General features: G+C 33.0%; 1 protein-coding gene across 1 annotated transcript; it reads left to right on the plus strand.

The window, feature by feature from the left end:
• Positions 1 to 8045: 8045 nt before the first annotated feature.
• On the plus strand, positions 8046 to 23553 carry LOC117575118 (homeobox protein Nkx-2.1). The gene is made up of 7 exons (XM_034259216.2): positions 8046 to 8423; positions 11037 to 11501; positions 14424 to 14635; positions 16317 to 16468; positions 20424 to 20519; positions 22394 to 22480; positions 22630 to 23553. The coding sequence occupies exons 2-7, from the start codon at positions 11083 to 11085 to the stop codon at positions 23065 to 23067; spliced, it is 1404 nt and encodes a 467-aa protein (XP_034115107.1). The 5' UTR covers positions 8046 to 8423; positions 11037 to 11082; the 3' UTR covers positions 23068 to 23553.
• Positions 23554 to 23684: the final 131 nt, after the last annotated feature.

Genomic DNA, 23684 nt, shown 5'->3' on the forward strand with positions numbered 1-23684 from the left:
GCTTGGAAAATGTGAACTAGAGAAGGTTCAGCATCATTTGAGAAGTCACTTCGGCACGGTCATGTCAAATACTTTTCGCATACGAGTATGACTACGAGCACGACTATGGGTGTGTGTGTGTGTGCTGCAATGAGTATGTGTGCGAGTGTGTGTAGGCAACTTGAAGAAAAGTTCGCCAATTACGCAATTAAAATAAGGTAAAAAGAGAGAGATTTGCACGGGAAACCTAAGAAGACATCTCCGACGCTGTTACCTTTTTATGTAATATATAAGTACATATATCTGCTTAACTCGAACAATACAATATGAACATGGGATACAAAAACAATCTGAGAGGACAACACAGAATACATTTTTAGACGTTGATTTTGAGTTAGAACTATTAAATTATTTTTAAACTTTTATTTAAACCTTTATTTTTATGCTAGGCTGTTAATTTATTTCTAAATATTCTTCATTGAAGAATTGTCAAAAATAGCACTAATAATATATTAATTTTAGTGTATACAAAACCAAACTGCAGGTAAAATTACACCTACTATTAAATTATCTTCATAAATCTACTATGTATAAATTAATAAAAAAAATTTCACAAAGAAATATTTCTATATTCTATTAATGTTAAGAAACCCAATAAGTTGGTCTATATTTAGAACATCTACTTTTTAAGAGCTTCGTAGAAAGTGTAGTAAGATCGCAGTCCACCGTGGTACAACGCAAACTTGAAGATACTTGAAACAGCCTTGATCGTCGACTGCACTCAAAATGTTTGTACAACGAAATTGTTTGTCCAAAAGATCTGCAAGGTGAATGAGTGAGCCCTCAAGAAATGTCGTCACCCAACGAACTGGTTTTCCAAAATTCGTGCGTCAAAGTGAAAGAAGATGGATTACCTTTTTTGTACCTGTAATTTGAATAACGATTTCAAAACATCCACTTTTATTAAATCGTGCTTGAATTAGAAAACTATTTTTTATTAATTTAATAATTTTTGTAAAAATATATTTTTGATTGAATCGAAAAATTGAAATAAATAATCATTATTCAAGTTCTACTTTTCATTAATTTAAGAATTTTCTAATAAAAATCCGTTAAAACTAAAAATTGAAACCCGTCGGTTAAGTTTTTGTGGTTGGTTTTACAATATAGTCAATACTACTATAAAATAGACATTTATTGGTAAGCTTTACTTATTTTGCAGCTATGGAAATAAACAGATCATTTGTATGATTTTTGAATTTAAGAAAATATTATAATTTGAGCTTGATACTTTAGATTATGAATTCAATACATTCCCATCTTAACTAAAATGAACCGAGTAAATGCTCTAAATAAGCAGAATTTCTTATCATCTTCTTTTCATATTTGTAATTATCATATTTGTTATTATTTTGGAATCGTGATACGAGAACTGAAGTGCCAAGACCACCAAAATCGTTAAACGTTCGCTTGTTTGGTTCTGGAGCAATTGGAAATCGAGTCCAAATGTGGGCAAAAAATTATCTCGGGTGATGAAGTAAATTCCATGGAATTGGTATAAGAAACACACAAAAAGAAAGAGAATGGATGAGAAGAGAAAAGAACAATATAAAGATTCTCTACTGCATTCATGCTGTCGTGTGTCTCTGGTCATACAAGATGAAAACTGACGAGGTTGAACCTTGTTAACAAAAAAAAACTTATTTCCAGTAAAGACCAAGTTTACGCTCTTATTCTTAAGTCTACTGAGCAACATTTTATGTATAAAATATTATCTTTTGAACTAAGCGGATACTATAGAAAATTAGGACTACCCAGCTGCAAAAATAAGATTAATTTGTAATAGAACAAGATTTTTTTTTTAATTTAGATGAATTTTATATGCCTTTGGTAAAAATCGAAAGATCAATTTAACCTGGATTAATATTAGTCTCGTTATATGCAACACATCTAGACAATTACTTGAATAATTTCCTCTAATTAAATCTATGGGTGATAAAGGCTATTTTCCGGAAAGCAAACCAAAACATTGACCACATGGGTGACTTCCACCACCATTAATTCTTCAAGCAAATGTATCAAATTGAGCATGAAGGGGAGGTTAGAACAGAGTTCATCTACATCTCATAATTCTTAAATATGTGAAATTTATTGAATATCCGCAGAAAGCATTGTTGTATTTGCCAAAGAATATGATAACAATAAAAATCATTTTGAACTACAATCTTTCAAAATTAATTTTTGTTTATTATTGTATTAATTATAAAGTATTCCTTTGATTTTTAATTACTTAAATAATTGACATATTTCCTCATTTTCTGTGAAAAATTCAAAGTTTTAAAATGAATACATATTAAGATATTAAATTTAATGTTATATTACTTGAGCTTATTTATTAAAAAAAATGATCGGAAACAAGATTTGATTCTTATCAATGAATTTTATACTAAATATTATTTAAAATCATAGTACTTGGACTTTGATAAAATCAAGTATTATAAACAAAAGGGTTGGTTAAATAGAGTTACCCTTAAAGATAGTTTTACTAAATTTTCGTTCTTCAGTTAAGAAAATCCGTACCCAGCTATTGACACATTTATTTTGAAATACGATCTTGTGCTTGTATATTGTGTCCTTATACAGTGGGGAGCAAAAGTGAGTACATGTTTGCATATAGCGCATTTGTATGCGAATAAATCAAAAAGTAGTAAAGCAAACACAATAATTTGTACACTTATTCTACATTTAATATACTATAAAATAACATAAAATTCACAGTTAGAATAGCAGAAAAAAAGAAAAGTGTAATAAAAACTCGCTTGTACTCACTTATGCACCTTTGGCACTTCAACTTTCTTATCAACCAAAAAAATTTTACTATTTAAAATGTACAATAACAGTAATATGATATGTAGTCCCCTAGCTTTTATTTTTTATGACCTTTTCGACTCGTTTTGGCATACTTTCACTCAGCAAGAAGCATCTCCAATGCCATAATCCTTGTAGTATAAAGTTTATACATACATATGTCTGAATATTATTGATCAGATGATGATGATCAGTCATGTTTGTCTTTGATAAATATGGTAGTCGGATATATTTTAGTATGTTTTCGGAATATTTAAAAATACTTTAAAAATTGTATCTTATTTTTGCTTATTGAAATTTTCTGTTTTATTCAATAAACATTAACAATTATATTTCTTATAGAATTAATATATTTAACAGTATTCTAAAAAATATATTCCGATTCTAATAGCCTTAAATAAAAAAAATCTCAAAGCAGGGTGAGGGAAAGTTCAAGTTAAGTGATCTTCACATATTTACTTGAATAGTTACATTCCCTTGTATAAAGTTACTGAATGGAATGACGAAGTTCAACAAATTGAGCAAACTTGAGGGAACAGCTAAGCACTGCATTATGATTACGATTTCGGTTACCTCGGGGCAGGAGAAGTAATGCTGCCCCTACGTTTCTCTCGTAGATTGCAGCCTGTGAAATCAAAGCCTGAGTAGAGGATATCTGCTGGTCGCTAGTCGAGAGTGAAGTGAGCTCCTGCGTAGTTTTATATGAAGTGCTCATATGCTCGTATATCTATAAGTATTTTATTAAATACTTTTATTGCCATTATATCTAAAGCTGCTCAAGCGTTTTATTCTTCAATTTTTGGGGTTGATTTGTGCTCTCGATTGCTCTTTCTACATATTTTAATTTGTCTGAAGATCGTTGCTAACGTAATCATTCAACTGAAAACTTATGTCGTGCTGAGAGCATGAACTTCAATTCATCCATCCGACTGCATGGGAACGTTCTCATTTATTGTACCATTTATTCACAAATTTTTGCACAATCGAATAATGTTATTCCCGAATTAAAATAGTAATGTGGTTATTAGTGTAATAATATTGATAATGCAGAAGAAAGGCCATGGAAATGTTACCTTTAAGATGCTAGGGGAAACAATGTATTTTCTTACTCAACAATCTGTACCATGAGAATATGAATTTCTATAAAGTTGTACACCCTTAGATTCTCTTGAAAATGCATTCGCTTGGCGATTTTTGTCATTGAAGTCAGTCTTTAATTTTCTTGAATTTTCCGGTTGATTAAAAGCAATTCCCAAAAGTTGCAAGTTCATTAGAATCTACAGTTTAAATTAAAGTTGATCGGCAATAAAAGTCTCCCTAATACGCATAATGAAAACTCTGAACGATCTATTTATTGATTTGCCAGAGAGTGCAGGGATCATTTCCATGCAATAACTTTGCGTAGATAATCTACCCTTACTATCGAAATTTTCTATTGATTTATCTATTAGTTAGATTGCAACTATATAATATGAATTTATTCACTTTGAATATTACGTTTTCGCTTAGACTTCTAAAATCAAGATTTTGGTCTTGATTTCAAGAATATTTGATATATATGATCAATGTCTTATTACAATAATAAAAGAAAACAACTTATATTGTTAAGACCACAAATCTTATTATAAGATAAAAATAAATATTTTTTTTGTTTTTATAATACAATGATTTTTTTATTTGATTAGTGCCTCCGGTTATTCTGCTATACATACGAAATATAATACTTATTACCGAATCGCGCAGCATTTGAATCCATGCCCTCCTCTTAGACTGCAATAAAGAATGATTTTTGCCAGTTCGACTAATAAAGCTCTGAACTAAAAAACTGAATGTGTAGCAATTTTCGTGAATTTCTAGCCAAAATCGATTTGGAGAATTATGCATTTTTCAGACTAATATTTTTAGTTTTAATAACTGGTTCTTAAAATGATTCAAGACAAATTGTTCTTTGTTTTTTAAGACGAATGTTCCTGATTTTAAAAACTGTTTTTTTTTAGTGTACAGATAAACATAACTTGATAAACAAATTTATTTACTTAAATTATTCTTATTACACTATTTCTATACCCGTTACTCATAGCATATAACTTATAGGTATTATAACTTTATGCCGGAAGGAAATGACAGAAGGAGGCATCTCCGACCCTATATATCTTCTTGATCAGCGTCAACAGCCGAGATAATCTAGACATGTCTGTCTGTCCGCCCATCTGTATGAACACCTAGATCTCAGAGACTATAAGATATAGTAATATAATTTTTTTCCACAGCATTCGTTATGTTTGCAGGCAAATCAAGTTTGCTTCACATTTTACCACTCCCACTTTCGCCTCCTCCCAAATTGACAAATCACCAATAACAACCGTAGTTTAAAGGCTAGAGTCGCGAATTTTGGTATATACAATGAAACCTGTAGTTTTTGTGATTCAGATAAGAATTAAAAAAAAAAAAATTAATTAAAGACAATCTGGTATATTTTGAATACAAAAATGAAAAAAAATTAATTAAAGTAATATATTTATTTGAGCAAAAACGCCTACTCACTAGGGGTCTAAGTTGCTTTGACTGACAATCTGGTATTTTGATTGTAGTACTATATCATTATACCAAATGTATCACTTTATATTTTTTTTTTAGTATTTTACGGCATATTGTTTTGTTATATTTTAAAAATAATGTCGCTCTGTTTTGATTTCATTCAAAATAGATAGCGGATAACTCACAGTCGACCACATTCGTCTGTAGCTTTCTTACTTGTTTGCACTATTATAATTCACAACAAGTAAGAAAGCTACAGTCGAGTGTACTAGACTGTGAGATACCCGCTACCCATTTTGAATAAAAGAAATATATTTTGCAGTATTTTCTCAAAATATACCGAAAATACTGCAAAAATACTAAAAATATACCAAATGGTATATTTGGTATATCGACATAGTACCGTATTCAAAATATACCATAGACGACACAATATACCAGATTGTCAGCCAAAGCAACTCAGACCCCTAGTAAGTAGGCGTTTTTGCCCATACAAAAGTGTTTCTTTAATAACTTCGACAATTTTTATCTGATCGCAACCAATTTATATACCAAAATTCGGAACTCTAACTTTAAAATTACGCTTGTTATTCGATTTTTTGATTTGCGGGGCGGAAGTGGGCGTGGAAAAAATTTGAAACAAACTTGATCTGCGTGCAAACATAACAAATGCTGTCGAAAAAAAATTATAGCTCTATCTCTTATAGCCTCTGAGATCCAGTGTTTCATACGAACAGACGGACAGACACACAGACGGACAGACGGACATGGCTATATCGTCTCGGCTGTTGACGCTGATCAAGAATATATATACTTTATAGGGTCGGAGATGCCTTCTTCTACCTGTTACATACATTTCCTGCCGGCACAAAGTTATAATACCCTTCTACCCTATGGGTAGCGGGTATAAAAATATTGTCAAGAATATTTAGTTGCAGGATACCGATTCGAAGTAAATCACTATTGAGCAATAAAAATAAATATATGTCTACCAAAACTTACATTTCTTTGTATATTCGAACGAATCCGTGGCACTTTCTGAGATTCACGCACATCCACCGACAGATCGACGGAAGAATGAACACAAAGGCGAACATTATTAAATCAACTCGACTGTGCTGATTCCGACGCGAAACTCAATACGATAGCTCAATTTCTAATGTAAGATAATATTCAGAGCCATTCACCAAATTGTTCCCGGTATTTAAGTAATTTGTGTGATTTGATTTGGCGTTAGAGCTAATCAAAATAAACTGATTTTTTCAACTAGACAGACAACTGTCACAACAATGGTTGCTTCCTTTTTTCGCTTTTCATCCCCCGACATGCCGCATTAATTCTTAATTTAGATGAAAAGTGCGACTAATCGGGGAGTGTATAAAAAAATTTAAAATGCTGTACAAATTTTGTTTGGTGTTTAAAGAAGTTCTACAAAAATTCATCGACAAACAAAGCATGTCTTCTTTCGGAATAGTGCTTAGATTTGAACCATACAATAATAGCATAATTAAGCTGTAATAATGAGGAAATCAAAAGGGTATTGTGCAGTAAAACGACCAAACGAAAGTTTGCTTAGAGGTACCCGAAACCCAAATCCAAATCCAAGTTCACAGTTTGCAGCTCGCAGATGACATTCGTACACTTATGAATACATAATTGGGATAGGGTATAAAGCAGACTGATGCCATTGTTTGTCTGTTTACTATACGGCGGATGACTCTTTATGTCAGTTCAAACATAAACAACAAATTTATGCTTACGATTGGGTGTGCAATGGGTTCTTATGCGAATGGTAGTCATGTCATAAATGTGAATCAAAACAGCGTTCGGTCTTAAAGGCGAGTCGCTGTTTTCAATCAACTAAAATGCTTGCAGTTGACTTTCAATTGTACTATATTTAAATTATTTGACGCATTGGTGCATTGATGGATTGTCGGGCGGAGCATATGATGCTGATGATGTAAATTTGTGTATGTGTGTGTGTATGTGTATTTATTTGCTCCATCCAGCCAGGATACGCCTCTGTTTTTCGATTTTCAATGAAATGTTATAAATACTGTCCACCAGAGAGGCCGACAGAAACTTCTTAACGATTTCAAGTTGGCACTCATGAGGAGTACGCGGACGCATTGTTGCGTTGTGTGAAAATACAGGCTTAGCAAGCATTTCTATTGTTCGGCGTGACAGTGAGGGGAAATTTAACAATTTAAGAATGCATTTAACATTCCTAAACTAATTCCAAATATGCGACCTCAACTCTCGCATGGGGGATGAAAACGCACAATCGCTTCTCATTGGCCCATTGCATGCGCAACGAGCGACGCAGCCACAATGTGTATGCTCAAGCTACATCGTTCTCTGTCTAACGCACGCGTTTGTCCACATGCAGTCGGCAGTGTGAACGAGTCGGACATATTGAAATATAGGCTGCCATGGCAGTCGCTGTAGTGCTAAAGTAAGTTAGCTGTGTATTGTATGCCAGCCCATCGTTATGATGCTGGCGCTCTCATTGGTTGGCTGCGTGTAAAAATGAATAGGCAATATTTTGATGTTTGTTTTGTGCAACGAAGTGTGTAGCCAGTACCAACAGTACAGAGTTATCGTTAATAGGAAAAACTTATTCGAGGGCTATCCAGAAGCCATCTGAGGAGTACTCGTCAGTACTGTTCAGACCTCTTATTTCATTTGACGGAATCGTGTCGAGTGGATATTCATAATAAATTCACTGACGTGGGCTTATATGTCTTTAAATTTACATACATATATTGTGCGGCAGAAACAAAAAATTGGTGTTACATATTCTAAGTGCTTTATCCAAATAAGTTAATGGCTTCTACAAATCGCTAAGACCTAAACCAATGTTGCTGTTTAAATTACTGGCCGATTATTCGATCACAATTCATTGAAAATTACTGCAATATTACCAGTGAAAACCCCAAATCCAAGTCCCGAATCCAAAATTACATTACATTATTGCCACTTCGCGCGAAGAAATGGTCAATATTTAAAAGTGCTACTACAAATACAATATGATTCAAGTAAGATTCAACAACCGACAAAAAATGAAAACTGTAACAAAGCGAAAATTGGATATTATTTTGAAACAATTGCATTTTCCATGACAAATTACAATTTTCTGTATATGCAAAGAGTGTGTATGCTGCATATTGGATTTTGATTTATTCTTTGAAGAAAACCTGAAATTGAAAATTAGACTTGTACTGAAAAAGAAGAAAAAAACTGTTGGCATTATTATTATTTGCGATAAATTTTAATTGGTCAGTGATAAATTGAAATATTTTACACAAGTTTGTAAGTTTTTTTGACAACTCATAAACTCTTTGATTGGTCAATAAACTGTTAAACTATTTATGCTTGATTGTGGCATTGTGATGCCGGATTTTGAAAGTGTGCCGAACACTTAAAATATCCATTTGAAAGCATTGCCACAACTTCCTGTAACTCGAGTGTATCCAGGCTGGAATATGCGGGCTTTATTGTTTGTTGGCGTCGGCGTCTCTATGCTAAAAATCTGTGATTAGACATCTTACCAGTTGCTGCTCTGAGACGTGCTCTATCTGGGGCGTGAGTGCGAGTGCGAATGCGAGTTCGTGTGGATATCGAGTTCCAGAGGGTTGCTTCTCACCACGCACCATGCGAGAGAATGTGTGTTGGGGTGAACCGCAACTACCCATTACTCGTCACTCGTCACCCGTTATCCGTCATCCGTAATGCCGTCAAGTGGCTGCCGTTGGGATTCTGGCGTCGCACAACTGAAATCAAGATGCCAGGCATCAGCTCCTGCTCCTCGACGAGAGAGGAGGCGGCGCTGCTAGGAGCCTGTATCTTTTGCAATGTAGCATAAAGGCGTTAGTTACCTCATTCATCTATTCTTTAATGCTACGGCAGGTTACATTTCATGTATCACCTTTGTTGCATTGTCTGCAGATTAGGCAACTTGACAAGAGTTGCAATGTATTGCTTATACTTGATGTACCCTTCAATACATTATGCTAGCTCCGACGGCAGATTTCAATTAACGACATAGCATTTTCTTGAATTGATTTTATATCTTTAATTATATATTTTTGTCATAATCTGTGAAGTTTACAGCTGTCTGCTTAGGTATTAAACAATACTTTTCTTAACATAAAGCATATTCGATTATGAAAATCTATGCTAAAATATTCAGAAAATATTCCTCTCATTCAAAAATTTGTATTTTAAAATAATTTTAAATTTTTACATTCGCGATGTTAAATTATTTTAATTCCAAGTCATCCCTTTTTAAATTTCTTAATATTCATTTATATTAATTTATATTCATTTATTACGTGTTTATAACATTAAAATACAAAAATATATAATATAATAGAGCTTTGATGTTCGATAAGCAACATTATTTTATTCTTGGTTAACACTTTTGACAATCATGAATTTAGAAGTTAATCTTTCTGTGTACATCACATGTATTATTAGGAACTCCGACGGCAGTTTTAGTTTCCATTAATTGACAAGCAGTACTCGTAGTTTCTAAAATTATAATTGCTCAAAGCAGAATTTCTTTTCAATAATTTATGCATTCTGTGCACCCAGCTTAGCTTGAATATTCATATTAATGCTTGGCTAGATGTCTCGCCCATCGCTTGGCTAGACATGGCCACTTCAGCAGCACTTCCACCATAGCTGTTTCGGTTGAACGCTCTCCAATTCTTCCTCGACGTTGTTTGCATAAGTGCGCCATAGCATTGGAATCCTGCCTAGCAGGTTTCTACGCAAAGTGATTGCGGTCTCTTCTATTGGCTAACAACGAAGGGTGAGCTTCGCGATCTTTGGGCTTTCCTTCTTATGGTTACGACTTTGCATCGTTTGACATAAATGCGATCAGTTGATGATAGCAGTCATGACAATTCACTGATAGCGAATCATCCTCCATTCTGAATTCTTTTTTGGACAAACACCCCTATCATTGTAGGACCACCTCTGTTAGGTTTCTATTATTTTACCCCCGATGTGCTGCTATATCACATTGTTATCTAAATAGTATCCCTTACTTGGAAAATGCCTACAATTTTCAACAACCCTGATGGTAACTTTACAAAACGATACAATCGCAGGCGAAAAGCAATTAAAATCCCCTTGGTGTGTGCAAATATTTACCTAGTACCGAACAACAACAATAAAATTTCTCCAGATCGATCGAGGCATGAAACAAAGATAATATTGATCGACTATCACCTTGAAATCTTTTTAAGTGGATAGGTTCTTTTATTCTTACAAATTTAAACAGATTTATTTACTTTCATTGGTTATTAAATATAAACTTTAAAAATTCGACAGAAGAACAGAACAGAAATTAAAATTGAAAGCAAATATGGAGCATGCAATAAATGTGCTATAATTAAGATATACAATATGAATTTACGGAATATGCAAATATAGTTAGTATTAAATTCAAATTACTATTCACTTCGAATTGTTTGCTTGACTTTGTCGGTAGTTCAATAATTTTTTTAAAGCGCAATATTAAACAACTTTTAAGAAACTTGTTTACTTTGCATAGCTGTGTTCGTTAACCCAAAAGAAACAATAAAATTTGTACATTTCTGTGTCAAGTGGCTAACAAATATTTGATGCGTTTGTATTTATAGATTGGTTCAAATTGATAGTGAACGTGAACGGTGAAAATTTCTTCGTATGTCAGCGTCAAACATAATAGATCCAACATTTAACGAACGGCGATGCTTTCGAGCGCTACCTGACGACGAGGCCAACAATTTGGGTAATGAAGAAGATTTGGTTATGAGTTTATCTCAAAAGGATATTCTTATACCATCGACAGCCTCCCAGCAGCACCAGTTGGAACCTCTTGTCAAGCATAACCCAAACGAGGCATCGGCACAACACACGGTTTCTGCCGCAGCCGCTGCAGCGGTTGCACATCATCATCACAGTCTATCCAGCATTCAGCATCTCCAGAATCTGCACAGCCAGCACCAGAGCACTCTCTTCAACAATAGCCATTCGACTCCGTTTAGCGTCACCGATATCCTAAGTCCAATCGAGGAATCTTATCGCAAGCTGGAAATTAACGGTAACCCTCCGTCGCCGTTTCGGTAAGTTCGAATTTATTTTTGCAATTGAATTCGCAGAAGGTTGATATATTCCTCATAGAGATGCAACTTACAAAAAAAAAACGTAGTAACTAATAAAGGGTTGATATGTTTTATATACAAAAATAACTCTTAATCTGATTTAATTATTAATGATATTAAAAATACCATCGTCGATTTTAATAAAGTTAAAGAAAACAATCGTGGATTATAACTGAAAACAGCAATAACTAAAATGGAACAATAGGATCTTTTTCGATGGTTACTTAAAATTTAAATTAATTATTGTAAATAATCAGTAAAGTTTTAAGTACTAGAATTTCTATTTAGTAATTAAGGCTAAGAATTCCATTTTTAATCCGCATCGGTAACGCCAATTGTTAGACTTTTATCGTCTCATTACTTTTCAAATTAACTTCTCAAGCAATACACCACAGATTTTGTAAACTCTAAGTTGACGTAAGAAATAGGGGCGAAATTGCTTAAGCTCGATTATACAATTTGATAATAAAATGTATGTTTTAACCAGAGGTTTCGTGGTTTTACATAAATTTACATTGAAAAGGGGCGAATTTCCACCCCGTCGCTTGTTGCCTGCTTTTTGATACCGTTAGCGCTCCGACGCTTTGCATCGCGATATACAAAATGGTTTCGTGAATAATTTTCAAGTACAGTAGAGGCTCACGATTTAGAACTCTCACACATCAGAGCTTGAGGTGAATTATAATTTGAGTGCATTAAGTACTTGAGAAGGTTTCATGTTTGGAATTATTAAACACAATGCTGAGAATTCGCAACATATTTTCTAGATTGCTACCATGTTGTAGTATTTTTTAAATTTAAAAATAATTACTTCAAGTGCATTAGAAGAACTTTCCTTTAATATTATTGGCGGCAGATTTTCAAAAAAAAAATGTCTATCACTTTTCCAAAAAAATAATTGAACGTCTAAAAATATAATAACAAATAATAAATGTCATCGGTCAGAGATTTAAATAAAATAATTTAAATTTTCCATTTACTGAAATTAGGAGAGCTCACAAACTTGGGCTAACCTGTTAGCAAAATCGTGTATTTATAGTTAGTTTGAGTTTGCTTTTTATTTTTGTACGGAAAACTTTATCTGTTAACAGGCATATAAAACAACAAAGTTTCGAGTTTTACCTCGTTTGCGGTAGGCTTCGAGCTTAACATAAAACTGGCTTTGTTAGAAACCTCGCAAATTAAATTCTCGCTTTCAATGGCGTTTTATTTCTTTAGAATTTGCATTCTGTTGCAATATTGTTTGTCCCTGAAAAGCTCTAGAGCGTTAAGTATACTCATTATAATTATAATGAGCGAATTGTATGCTGTGACCTGTTAGATCTGCCAAGCCCACTCTTTGTGGGCCATAGGTCCGCCAACTCCTTCCATATTCTTCTCTGCTTATTGGACAGATTTTCCTAGAAATCTACTCTGAGGATGTCTCTGCAAATTCGCATGGCTGGCTTTTTTAGCTCAGAGACTCGTTAGTCTACTAAGCTCTGCTATTAATATATCAATATATACACAAGTATATAGCTATTAGAATAATATGTTAAAAATGTTTCCAAATACAGCTTCCAGTAGCTGGTTCCTTTGATGCACCATTACTCTCTCTCTCTCTATTCCAGGAAAATGTATGTAGATGTTGCCCTCCCACTCATTTGTGTTTTCCTGTCTCTGCTGTCCATCAACGTGCCGACGTGACGGCTCCTTCTTCGTTCGTTCGTTGCAGCCACCCACTTGCCACTTGACGAACAGAGTTTGTGGCAAGAACTCTTCCTTCATCTTTGGGCGTGGCTGCTTCAACACTTGTATTTCAAATAAATGTCCGCTTCATACTTTCGTCAGAAATCAGGGCTCGCTTAAAATAGAACAGGGTCCGACGTCAATTGTCTCAGTCGACCATTAGCGAATGCAATGCGTCCCAGATGAGATGACTTTAGGCTCTCTTTATAAAAGCTATAAAGTATTGCAGTTTTAGAAAATTCTTCTCTGGATTTGGAATTTTTCTTGCTAGTCGGAAAATCAAAATCTGCTAAACATTTTCTGTTCTTTTTTTTCTGTTTTCTGAATTATATGCGAATTATGGATATACATTAGACTAGTTAATGAAGGAAATTGCATTAAAAAAAAGTAATTATATACTTTCTTAGGATGAAAAGTGTTTTATATTAAAAAACTTATAACTTTCTCGTAATATACAATAAGTAACATACAATTTTTAGTGGCTTGCAATCAGTGTTATTAAATTTTGAAGAATGACTGAATAATGAATGTATAAAGCGAATTTCTATATCCATAAATATATATTGTTGGTTGAAAATACATAGATGAAACTTCTTTTCAGAAATAAACAACAAAACAAATTTTGTTTTAAAGTGTCGCGGTTTTTAGTTGGTTTTTAATAGTTCTTTACATACAATTCTGATGCTTTCAAAAAGAAACCAACACCCTCCTATGAATCGGAGTTATATAAAGAGCATAAAGGCCAATACAATCTCTTTGAGGTCATAGCGACTTTGTAACTACTTTGGGTTCATTCATAGCCGTCGCTATGAATGCGCGACTTGGTTTTGTGAATGCACTTGGGTTTTTGCTATTCAAAGTTGACCACCCCAAACAAATTATTCTCTTTGAGCTAATCTCTGACCGGCCTAAGATAATCCTTCGACTCAATTACTTTTCACTTACTCAACGTGTTATGTTTGATTTACTGCAAGAGAAGTCAAATGCGTGTTTGACTTTTGAGACTCTTTAGATGATTGAGAAGTCGAAGCGATAAAAATGAGAATAGCTTTGACCTTGTTGTATTCATGATTCGTATATGTATTTAGAAAATATTCATTTGAATAATTTAAATTGAAACTAGACAAAACTTTTTGTTACTCTAAATATTTTCAGATCAAATTCTAGTGGCAGTAGTATTAATTCACCTGGAACAATAAGTACTTCAACAATGGCGAATCCCTACGCTATGGGCTCGTTATATCACAGTCCGGGAGTGCAAAGCTATTGTGGTCCAACCGATAACTTATCACTGGCGGGTCACTACACAGACATGAGAGGTTCAGCATCTTGGTATGGATCCACAGCAAATGATCCCAGATTTGCAAGTAAGTACCGAACAAATGCAAAATAATTAAAGTCAGACAACACATACATAGTATATTTCTTATTAAATGCCATAACTTGGAAGACAACTTCTTAGAGTCTACGAAATCTATTACATATCAAGTTTATAAAAAACAAACAAATATGCTTGATTAGAATCTTGTATCTCACTCCCCAATCCCATTTGAATTTAAAGATACACATGCTGCAATGTCGAGCTACTGTCTTCCTCGGCTGTTGATTTTCACGTTTGATATTACGAATAGATGTTTGTCTGCCTTCTGTATTCACGATGACATACAAAACGAGTCCGAATGCAGAGGGGTCTGAACGACTTGCAGTTATCCTGTATTTATATCTGAAATAATTTTATTTCGATTAAAGTTAAGCTCTTTGAAGTTTATCAAATATCAAAACAATTAAATAGTAATTTAATAAGATTTAACTATTTTAAATTATCGCAAGTCATCTCAAGTCAAGTCTTACCTTGATCGATTTTCAATAAGAGTTTAACTTATTTAATAGTGAGGAGTATTTCAGTAACACATCCTTAATCCTTTCCCGATATATTGATTTTGAATAAATTCATATTCACGTTTGCCATGCGATGTTATTACAGGGTACTACGTAGAAATCTGTATGGCGTGGACATATATGGTACAGAAACGTCATAAATGTACAAAATGTAAAAATTAATAATCATCTTTTCATTTCTAAAATAAACAATGACAACAAAATAATGTGAAATCAATTATTCTCACGCATACCTTTTTTATTTTTAAGAAAAATACAGCATTAAACAGGCTATGAAAAAAAGAGTGTACATTGATTGCGTGACTCAGCAATAATTGTCATTTATGAATATCTTTACTTAAAAGTAAAGCAAACAGTTTCAAGTACTTAGCATGAACTGTAGTTTTCTGTTTGTGTGTCTCGTCGATGAAGTTACGACTGTATGCATGCATGCATATGTCCATCTGTGTGTGAGTGTGTGTGTGTGAGTGTCGACAACAATTTCCTAAATATACATACATTAACATACTCTTATTTATGATCTTCGCGAGAGTTACGAACTAGAAGATGCCATGTAAAGTGCGTAAATATCATTCATATTCATATGCTCCCCTATGCACAAGTGCCATCTACTGCTATTGTGCATTTTAATTGATAAATGCAAATCAACTTACAGATACCCTGTAAAGTGTGAGACAATAAAAAACAGATAAATTATAATGTAGAAATTTACATATCAACATTAAATATATTCAAAAATTATCGGAACTGATTCAAGCTTTCACTATATTTGCAATTTAAAATTGTTTTTGAATTGAATTGAATTTTTTTTTATTATTATCATAAATTTTCAAATTTAAATTTATTGAAATTAAATTGTCATTGTATTTGAAAAACTTAAAAGCAATTTTATTATAATTATTTTCACAAAATTTGAATATTTTTGCGAAGTTAACATAAATTCTTTATTTCTTTGAATATGAATTTTCTGAATTTAGTTGTTTATTATAATTATAAACTTTCAGATTTTTTTTTATTATTTTGATAATATGTGACCTTTCTACTTACTTTTTGAATTGAAGTCAACTGAATTAATTAAATTATACATTTGGTTTTTTTGAAATTCGTGAATATTCACAGACATGTAACTTGCCAAACTTTTGCTTTCAGTATCTCGTCTTATGAGTACCTCAGCGAGTGGTTCGATGGGTCACATGGGCAACATGAGTGGCTTGGCTGCATGCAGTGTAAGTGATGCGAAACCTCTACAATTCCCGTTGGCGCAAAGACGAAAGCGAAGAGTTCTCTTCACACAAGCTCAGGTTAGTAGAGCATATCCTTCATCAAGTGCTTTTTTATTGAATTACTTTTTTTGCATATTAAAAAAAAGTAATTGCGAACTTGGTTCTTTTATAAGATTCAAGACTTATGTACTCACACATAGACTAAATTTATGTATGAAATAACCAAGTTCGCAATGCCTTTAAATTTAATGAACATTATTATGAATTTATTGTGGATATGCAAGAAAGCTCATTCAGTACGCAAATGATTTCAAATAAAACACAATAAAAATATCAGAGCTAAAAAAAAATCAAAAAAATGAAACATCTCCAAAATTGTTAACTGTAACAGGGTATAAATAAACAATACAAATCGAGTTTGGCAGTTTGCGATATTCGTTTACTCGTAAAATATGGTGGGCATTTTCATCTTGACGGTTTCGTCAACCGTTCAAATTGTCGCATTTGGGGTTCAGAACCGCAAATGATTGTTGAAAAATCAAATTCATCCACTGAATGTGATTGTGCTTGCTGCTGAGTTTGCGGTGGAAGGGCGGGGGGAACTTCATCGAACTATTCTTATTCAAAAACTGGCGACTGGTCTGGCGGTAATTCAATTAAGTGCTGCACAAGTCATTTCCTGGTCGTGCATATTCTCGGATGTTATAAAGAATTGGACCCCCGGGATTGTGCGATTTAATGCCTCCGGATTTTTCAAGTCGAAGACTTGCGCCAACCGACGGCCACTTGAATGTTATTTGCATAGAAGTCCATGTAGAGAGCATACGAACGTAGTACATCCCTCTATATGTCTGTTTAAGTGGCTTTCCAGGGTACCTTCAAGTCAATATTGTTTGCCTTAAACACTCTAACAAACTTCTTACATAGGTGACAGTGTATTAGACCTTTCCCCAGAAACTATGATACGCAGTTTTCTTTGTATCGCTGAAGCTTGGATCAAAGTTTTTGGGTTAAAATCACACTGAAGAAGCCTACCTATTAAATGATTTCAAATATGTGATGACACTGTCATTATCATTTCAACCGATCAATGTAAATTGTATAGGAACTGATTTTCTTACTGATTCAAAACAAAATGTAATTCAACAATTACGTATACGCCTATTTCAACTGTCTAAATATAATCGAAATAGGCAAAAAAAGAGTAAGCTGATTGTATACAATTTCATAATAAAGTATCACATTAGATTACAAATAAATTATTCATATATTTTAAGAGTGAGTTATAATATGCAACAACATTAAAGCTAGTTAAATATAAAATCTAGCATGCAAATTCCGTTAATATATATTCATGAATGAGCCGCCGCATAAAGCAAATTTGTACATTGTTTTAATGCTATCGAACCGATCAAAATAAATTCCATATAATGATTTCTATTAAATGAACCCATCTTTGATAGAGATGTTCTTCTTTAGGTTGTTTCATTCCAAATCAAAAATTATTTATCTTAGAAAAAAGACATATACATAAATAATAAGAGCAATTGGCCGACGGGCAAAAGCTTCTTGAAAGTGTTTTGTTCTGCTCCAGTCCTAATTTTAGACACAGAATGCTATGTATCAAATTATCATAGAACAATGAAGTTTTGTGTATTGTAAATGAATATTAATACGATAATCAAGAATAAAAAAAAAAATTTTAATATTTGTTTCGAATAATATTTTATTTGCCGTAATTTACGCCTAATAACAGTGTATCTGCATTTCGGACAGACTCGTTCTGCTCTTGCGCCCCTTCATGAAACAGTTGGCAATCCTGCCCATAAGATACTTTGTTTTAACCATCGCCTTAATGTACATAAATACATATGCATGTGCAAATAAATACGTACATACATACATACATACGCACAAACTGGCTTGTACATAAAGATGTGAGGACATGTACGTGTGCGTGTATACTACAAACATACTTACATACATACGTATGTATATCCAACGGTAGTGTTTGTCGAACGGCATACGCAAACACACATTTGTACAATGTAAATATACTCTCAAAAAGGTATTTTTATTTGTTAAAGTCTTGGGCCTTTAAGTGTATTGTAAATATCAAATTCGTTTTTCATTATAGCGGTTTAAATATTTGAATTGAATTTTGCTGAAATTTCGTTCATATCTTTATGTATTGCAGTATGTATTTCTGTATGTACACAAATAACTTTATCACCCTGAGCGGGGAGTTTCACGATTCTGTGACGATTTGAGTAACGTTTTGAAGTGGACATTTTTGACCTCATCATTTTTTTGGGAAATTGTTTCTTCAGCAATTTCTATATGCTACAGAAGTTTAACAGTTGCAACTGTTGTTTGCATTTTTGGCACAACAGTTATGTAAATCTTCAGATTCTGTTTGCTGTTGGAATGTTAAGATTACATTGCCGTTGGTATGTTAAATTTATGTATCGGCTGTTCGTGTATCATATTGTAATATTAAGTGTCACCCAAAATACACAATAATTATGATAAATGTGTTAAAACAAATTAATCTCTAAATATATTTAAGGTTAACTACGATTCCTTAGTATATTCAAACTTATCTAACAGTTCAAATCTTTCGGAGAATTATTTCTTGAACAATTTCTATAGGCTGTAGAAGCTTAACAGTTGCTATTGTTGTTTGCACTGTTAACACAACATCTATGTAAGATTACATTGGTATGTTAACATTATGGAGAGACTGTATCATATTGCAAATAACCTTTCACTTAACTGCAACACCAAATAAACAATTATTATGATAAATGTGCAATACCAAATTAATCTCTGATTATATTTGCGGTCTATTCAAATTTATCTGACAGTTAAAACGAGGCTTACAATTCTGAAGGGCACACAAGTGCCGTTTATGCATGTATTTATCACAAGAATGCGAGCTGCTTATTACAGCTTATTATCATTTTATCATGCCTGACTGCCAGCAGAGACTGAGGAGCGAAGTTATCTGATTTCACACAACATATATTTAAATTCCGAACCACAATGCTAGCCAAAGGGTAGAGGCAAAATGCTTTAACATAATCACATGTATTGAGACAACATTGATGTAAAGCTTAAACACCACTCGAACTTGACAGTACAGTGGGATCATAAAAATATGTACATTAATTAGGTGTCAAACAAAGTATTGTTTGATCTACGGTTGAACGCTATAATTTATTCAATTTAATTACTCGAATTTGTTCGTGAAATGCTAGGCAACTGTCTACACATTTAGAACTGCGATTTAAAATAAAAATATTATTCATTCTACTTCACATTCGAATAGAAAAAGAATGTACATATTTATATCTTGGCATTATCTGACTGCGTCAATCATCTGAGCTCCAAATTCGGTAAACAGGTTTTCAGAACAGACAATACTTCGATAATATTTATTTTCGGCACCTTTCACCTTCCTTCTACGATTCAAAAATGTGCATTGACCGCCAGACACTTCTTTCTCGTTTTGGCTGTCGACACTGCTCAACATGAAGAGTAAATAAGTTTTTGGGATGCTGCTGAAGCTTCAATTAAAAGTTACTCATCAAAATCTCGGTATTCTGTCGATCGTTGTTGCTGTGGGTTCATTATAAAAACTGTGCCAGGATATCACAATATGTACTTACTTTGACTTTTTGAAAACAATACAAGCTCCGTGATTCCATAAAAATCATCCCTGTTGAGGGCGATGAGTCGAGGCCTGAGTGGGTAAAATTTTATGCATGATGAACACAATATTTCTGCTGAAATTAAAATGTAAATTTAATATGTTTTTTTAAATATCAACCACATTTACTTACTTATATTTTGTTGTTTACCCTCTATGTAGCAATAAAAATGTCTCTTACTTTGAAAAAGAATTAAAAATTAAATAAAAAACTAAAAACCAAACTGAAATAGAGTCAAACCATTTTATAGCATAAGGAAATAAATATAAGAACAGATTAATAAATAAATATGTAATATTATCAACTATTATTTCTTTAAGGTATACGAGCTTGAGAGAAGATTCAAACAGCAGCGATATTTATCGGCCCCAGAACGTGAACATTTAGCCAGCCTTATACATTTGACGCCCACACAAGTAAGAAAACAAACCATATTTAACTCTTTCGATTATCTTCAAACGTACCTTGTAAATATTATTTCCAATAAAATAAATAAATACAGCTGTAATGTATTAATTGAAAAAGACAGATGGAAGGATAATGCATTTATCTAATTCCGGGATAGCACCAAATAAAGATGTCTTCTACTGTTTGCGATTTAGAATAGACAATAAAGTATCTAGCCCAAGAATTTACGCATTGTGTGTGCTTTAAGAATTTGGGTATCTTGAGAGTGATGTTTGCTTTAGTAAGTGGTAAAGAGGATGGGGAAGGCGTGGGGATGACAATAACTTACACTTTAAACACAATATAATTGTCATTAGGTTAAGCAATTACTGTGCTGACAAACAGCTACAGGGGTGTGACGTGTTATAACAATAAAAATATTTGAATTGTGTATTGTCACCCTCGACGAGTTTTATTATCTGAACATTTTATACAAAAGCCTACCCGCCTAAACGGGAGTGGTGATTACCTTAGAATAATGCCGTAGCTCCAGAGCACATCCAGAGTGTGTGTGTGTGTGATGCCTGATGTGTGTAAGTGTGGAGAACAGTGGCTTGTTTTTGAAAGATAAAAACGCATTAATGAACAATGCGAAAAAATAATATATTTAAACTCACCCCAAGAATGTGTATTGAATTGAAATATGGTCATTGTTTGATCATGCTCATCTATAAAAGGGTCCTGCCATTGTGTTCCTTGCTCCATACATAAGTGTTTCTCTCGTAGTAGTCGGTAGTAGAGTAATCTAACTTATCAAGCGGAATACACATCCCTTTTCTGTAAGTACTTTCTACCTACTTAGTGTTATTCTCTACATCACATTGGCTGCTTGCTCGACTCACTGCCCCATAATAAAACGGAAAACCACAGAAAAGAACTTCTCTCTTTTTTGCGCTATACCACATTTAATTGTATTTATAAAATACACTCCCAATTGTTGTCTATATTTTGTATTGATTGGACAGCATGCCGTGCGATTTCGCGGTTCACTAACACGCCTATTAGTTCCCTGTCAGTGCTCAATCATTGATAACAATTCTCAGCTAGTGATAAAAGCGTGCAAAGCCAGATACAATGTGTAATGATTCTATAAAAGATAATTCCATTACATTTTACCAAACAGTTCCATTGTGATATGACGGCATCTCTGTATAGGTATTTTTGAGCAGTTTTATGAGGGATAGATATTACAAATGAAACTAGTAATTTAACTACATATGATGATAGAATATTTATTATATTGTTATTTTAATTAGAATACACCTGAAAATAAAATTAGTTTATGATTGCAAATAAATCTAAGCAATTTAGAAATAAGAAAAATGAAATTGCTTTGAGATTGGCTTAAATTATTATTGTTATTATTATATAATAATAATATAGAAAAAAAGAATTAAACTTTATTTATTATTTTAAATTATAAAGTTGTTTACGTGAGTTTTTTATTGATAGCAAAATAGTTAACATTTAAAGAAGAATAATTAAAATACATAAAATGTTTGAGGCTAAATTAAATTATTGATTACAATCTAAGACACAACAAAAATTGATTAATAATTAAGACAAAAACATACCAACAAAAAAATTACAAAACAAAAAATTGTTTGGGTTAGTTTAAATTATAAAATAAACAAGTAAGAAATCGACTGTTGGTGTGTGCTCGACTGTAAGATACCCCTACCCCTTTTTTTTATAAAGTCATACTCTACAAACATACTAAAAATATACCACAAACATATACCGAAAGTTATATTTGATATATCGATATTATACTAACTTTAAGTAGTATTTAAGTTATGTATTTAAAATAAAATCCACCTTATTCAATACTTCTTATTTTCAGGTGAAAATTTGGTTTCAAAACCATCGATACAAATGCAAGCGGCAAGCAAAGGAAAAGGCTATGGCTGAGCAGAATCAGCACAATCAGGTAAATTAAATAAATTTTATACTATACTATTGCTACCCCATTTGAGAGAACGAGTTTTCGGTTCAACTAGCATTAAATCAAATAAATAATTAAGCCACTTGACTTTTATTGAATTTGCGTCTTGCGTTTATTTAATTCCCTTTTTGCAGTCAGCAAGTTCGCCGAGACGTGTCGCGGTCCCAGTTTTGGTGAAGGATGGCAAACCGTGCTCTGGAGCCAGCAGTGCGGCACAACCCCAATCACACACAAATAGCTCGAATAATTCAGGCAACAACAGCAATAACAGCAATGGAAATGCGAACGGCGGCAACGGAACAACGGCAACTAGCGCCAATGTGCCGGGTGGCCTCAATCTCATTCCGGGAGATGCACCTAACTCACACTCACCTGATACATCGTCGTCGCTGATAGCCAGCTATGGTGGGACAGTTGGAGGCACCAATGCATCGATGTTACAGCAACCCTGCAATAATGCTCTTATGTCCAATAGTTTAGCTATGGCATATAGAAACCAAAACAATTTCATTTCGAATGGTCATCAGCAACAATGTGGAGGCTATTTGCCATTGCAAGGTCGAGCATGGTAAATGTATCATATATATAGTATATATATATATATGTATGTAGTATGTATATCATTTATACAAACATATTTTTTCGGTTACGTTGAAGTGTACTCAATTCAGTTATGTGTGTGTATATCAGCCGATATATAGAACATACTTCTTATGTAAGACAATTTTAAAAATAGATGCAGCGATATTTGATTTCGATTTCATTAAATGAAATGATTGCTTTATATAATAGCAATAATAAATAAGTTCTTAAAAATATATATACAGGCAGGTCTCACAAAACCTCAAAAAAAAAAATAAAAATAAAACAAAAACCGAAAAACAAAACGTATATATAATAAGTGTATATATTTATAGATCAATGTATTATACAATAAACTGAAAACTTAAATGTGTTCACAAGTTTCCTACATTTTTCAGTTATCCCCAAGGGAGGTGGGTTTTTCCTTCGATTTAGTATCCTTAAAGTTTTAATAATTATTAAAAATTTACAAAGATGCATAGGCTATCCCATCCTATATATAATATTTATGCTCTTATCAAAATTGATCAATGAGATATCAATTCAACTTATGCCTTGGATTGATAATATCAATCTCAATGATAAAATATTATTTGTATTGTTCAAT

Source organism: Drosophila albomicans, chromosome 2R (genome assembly GCF_009650485.2).
Source record: "Drosophila albomicans strain 15112-1751.03 chromosome 2R, ASM965048v2, whole genome shotgun sequence".
NCBI classification, from domain to species: domain Eukaryota; kingdom Metazoa; phylum Arthropoda; class Insecta; order Diptera; family Drosophilidae; genus Drosophila; species Drosophila albomicans.

Excerpts from the sequence above, each read along its gene's own strand:
- LOC117575118 (XM_034259216.2), top strand. The coding sequence starts at position 11,083 with ATGTCAGCGTCAAACATAATAGATCCAACATTTAACGAACGGCGATGC. Across the intron at positions 14,636-16,316 it reads AAATGATCCCAGATTTGCAA|TATCTCGTCTTATGAGTACC; the intron begins GTAAGTACCGAA and ends TTTTGCTTTCAG. Across the intron at positions 20,520-22,393 it reads TACATTTGACGCCCACACAA|GTGAAAATTTGGTTTCAAAA; the intron begins GTAAGAAAACAA and ends TCTTATTTTCAG.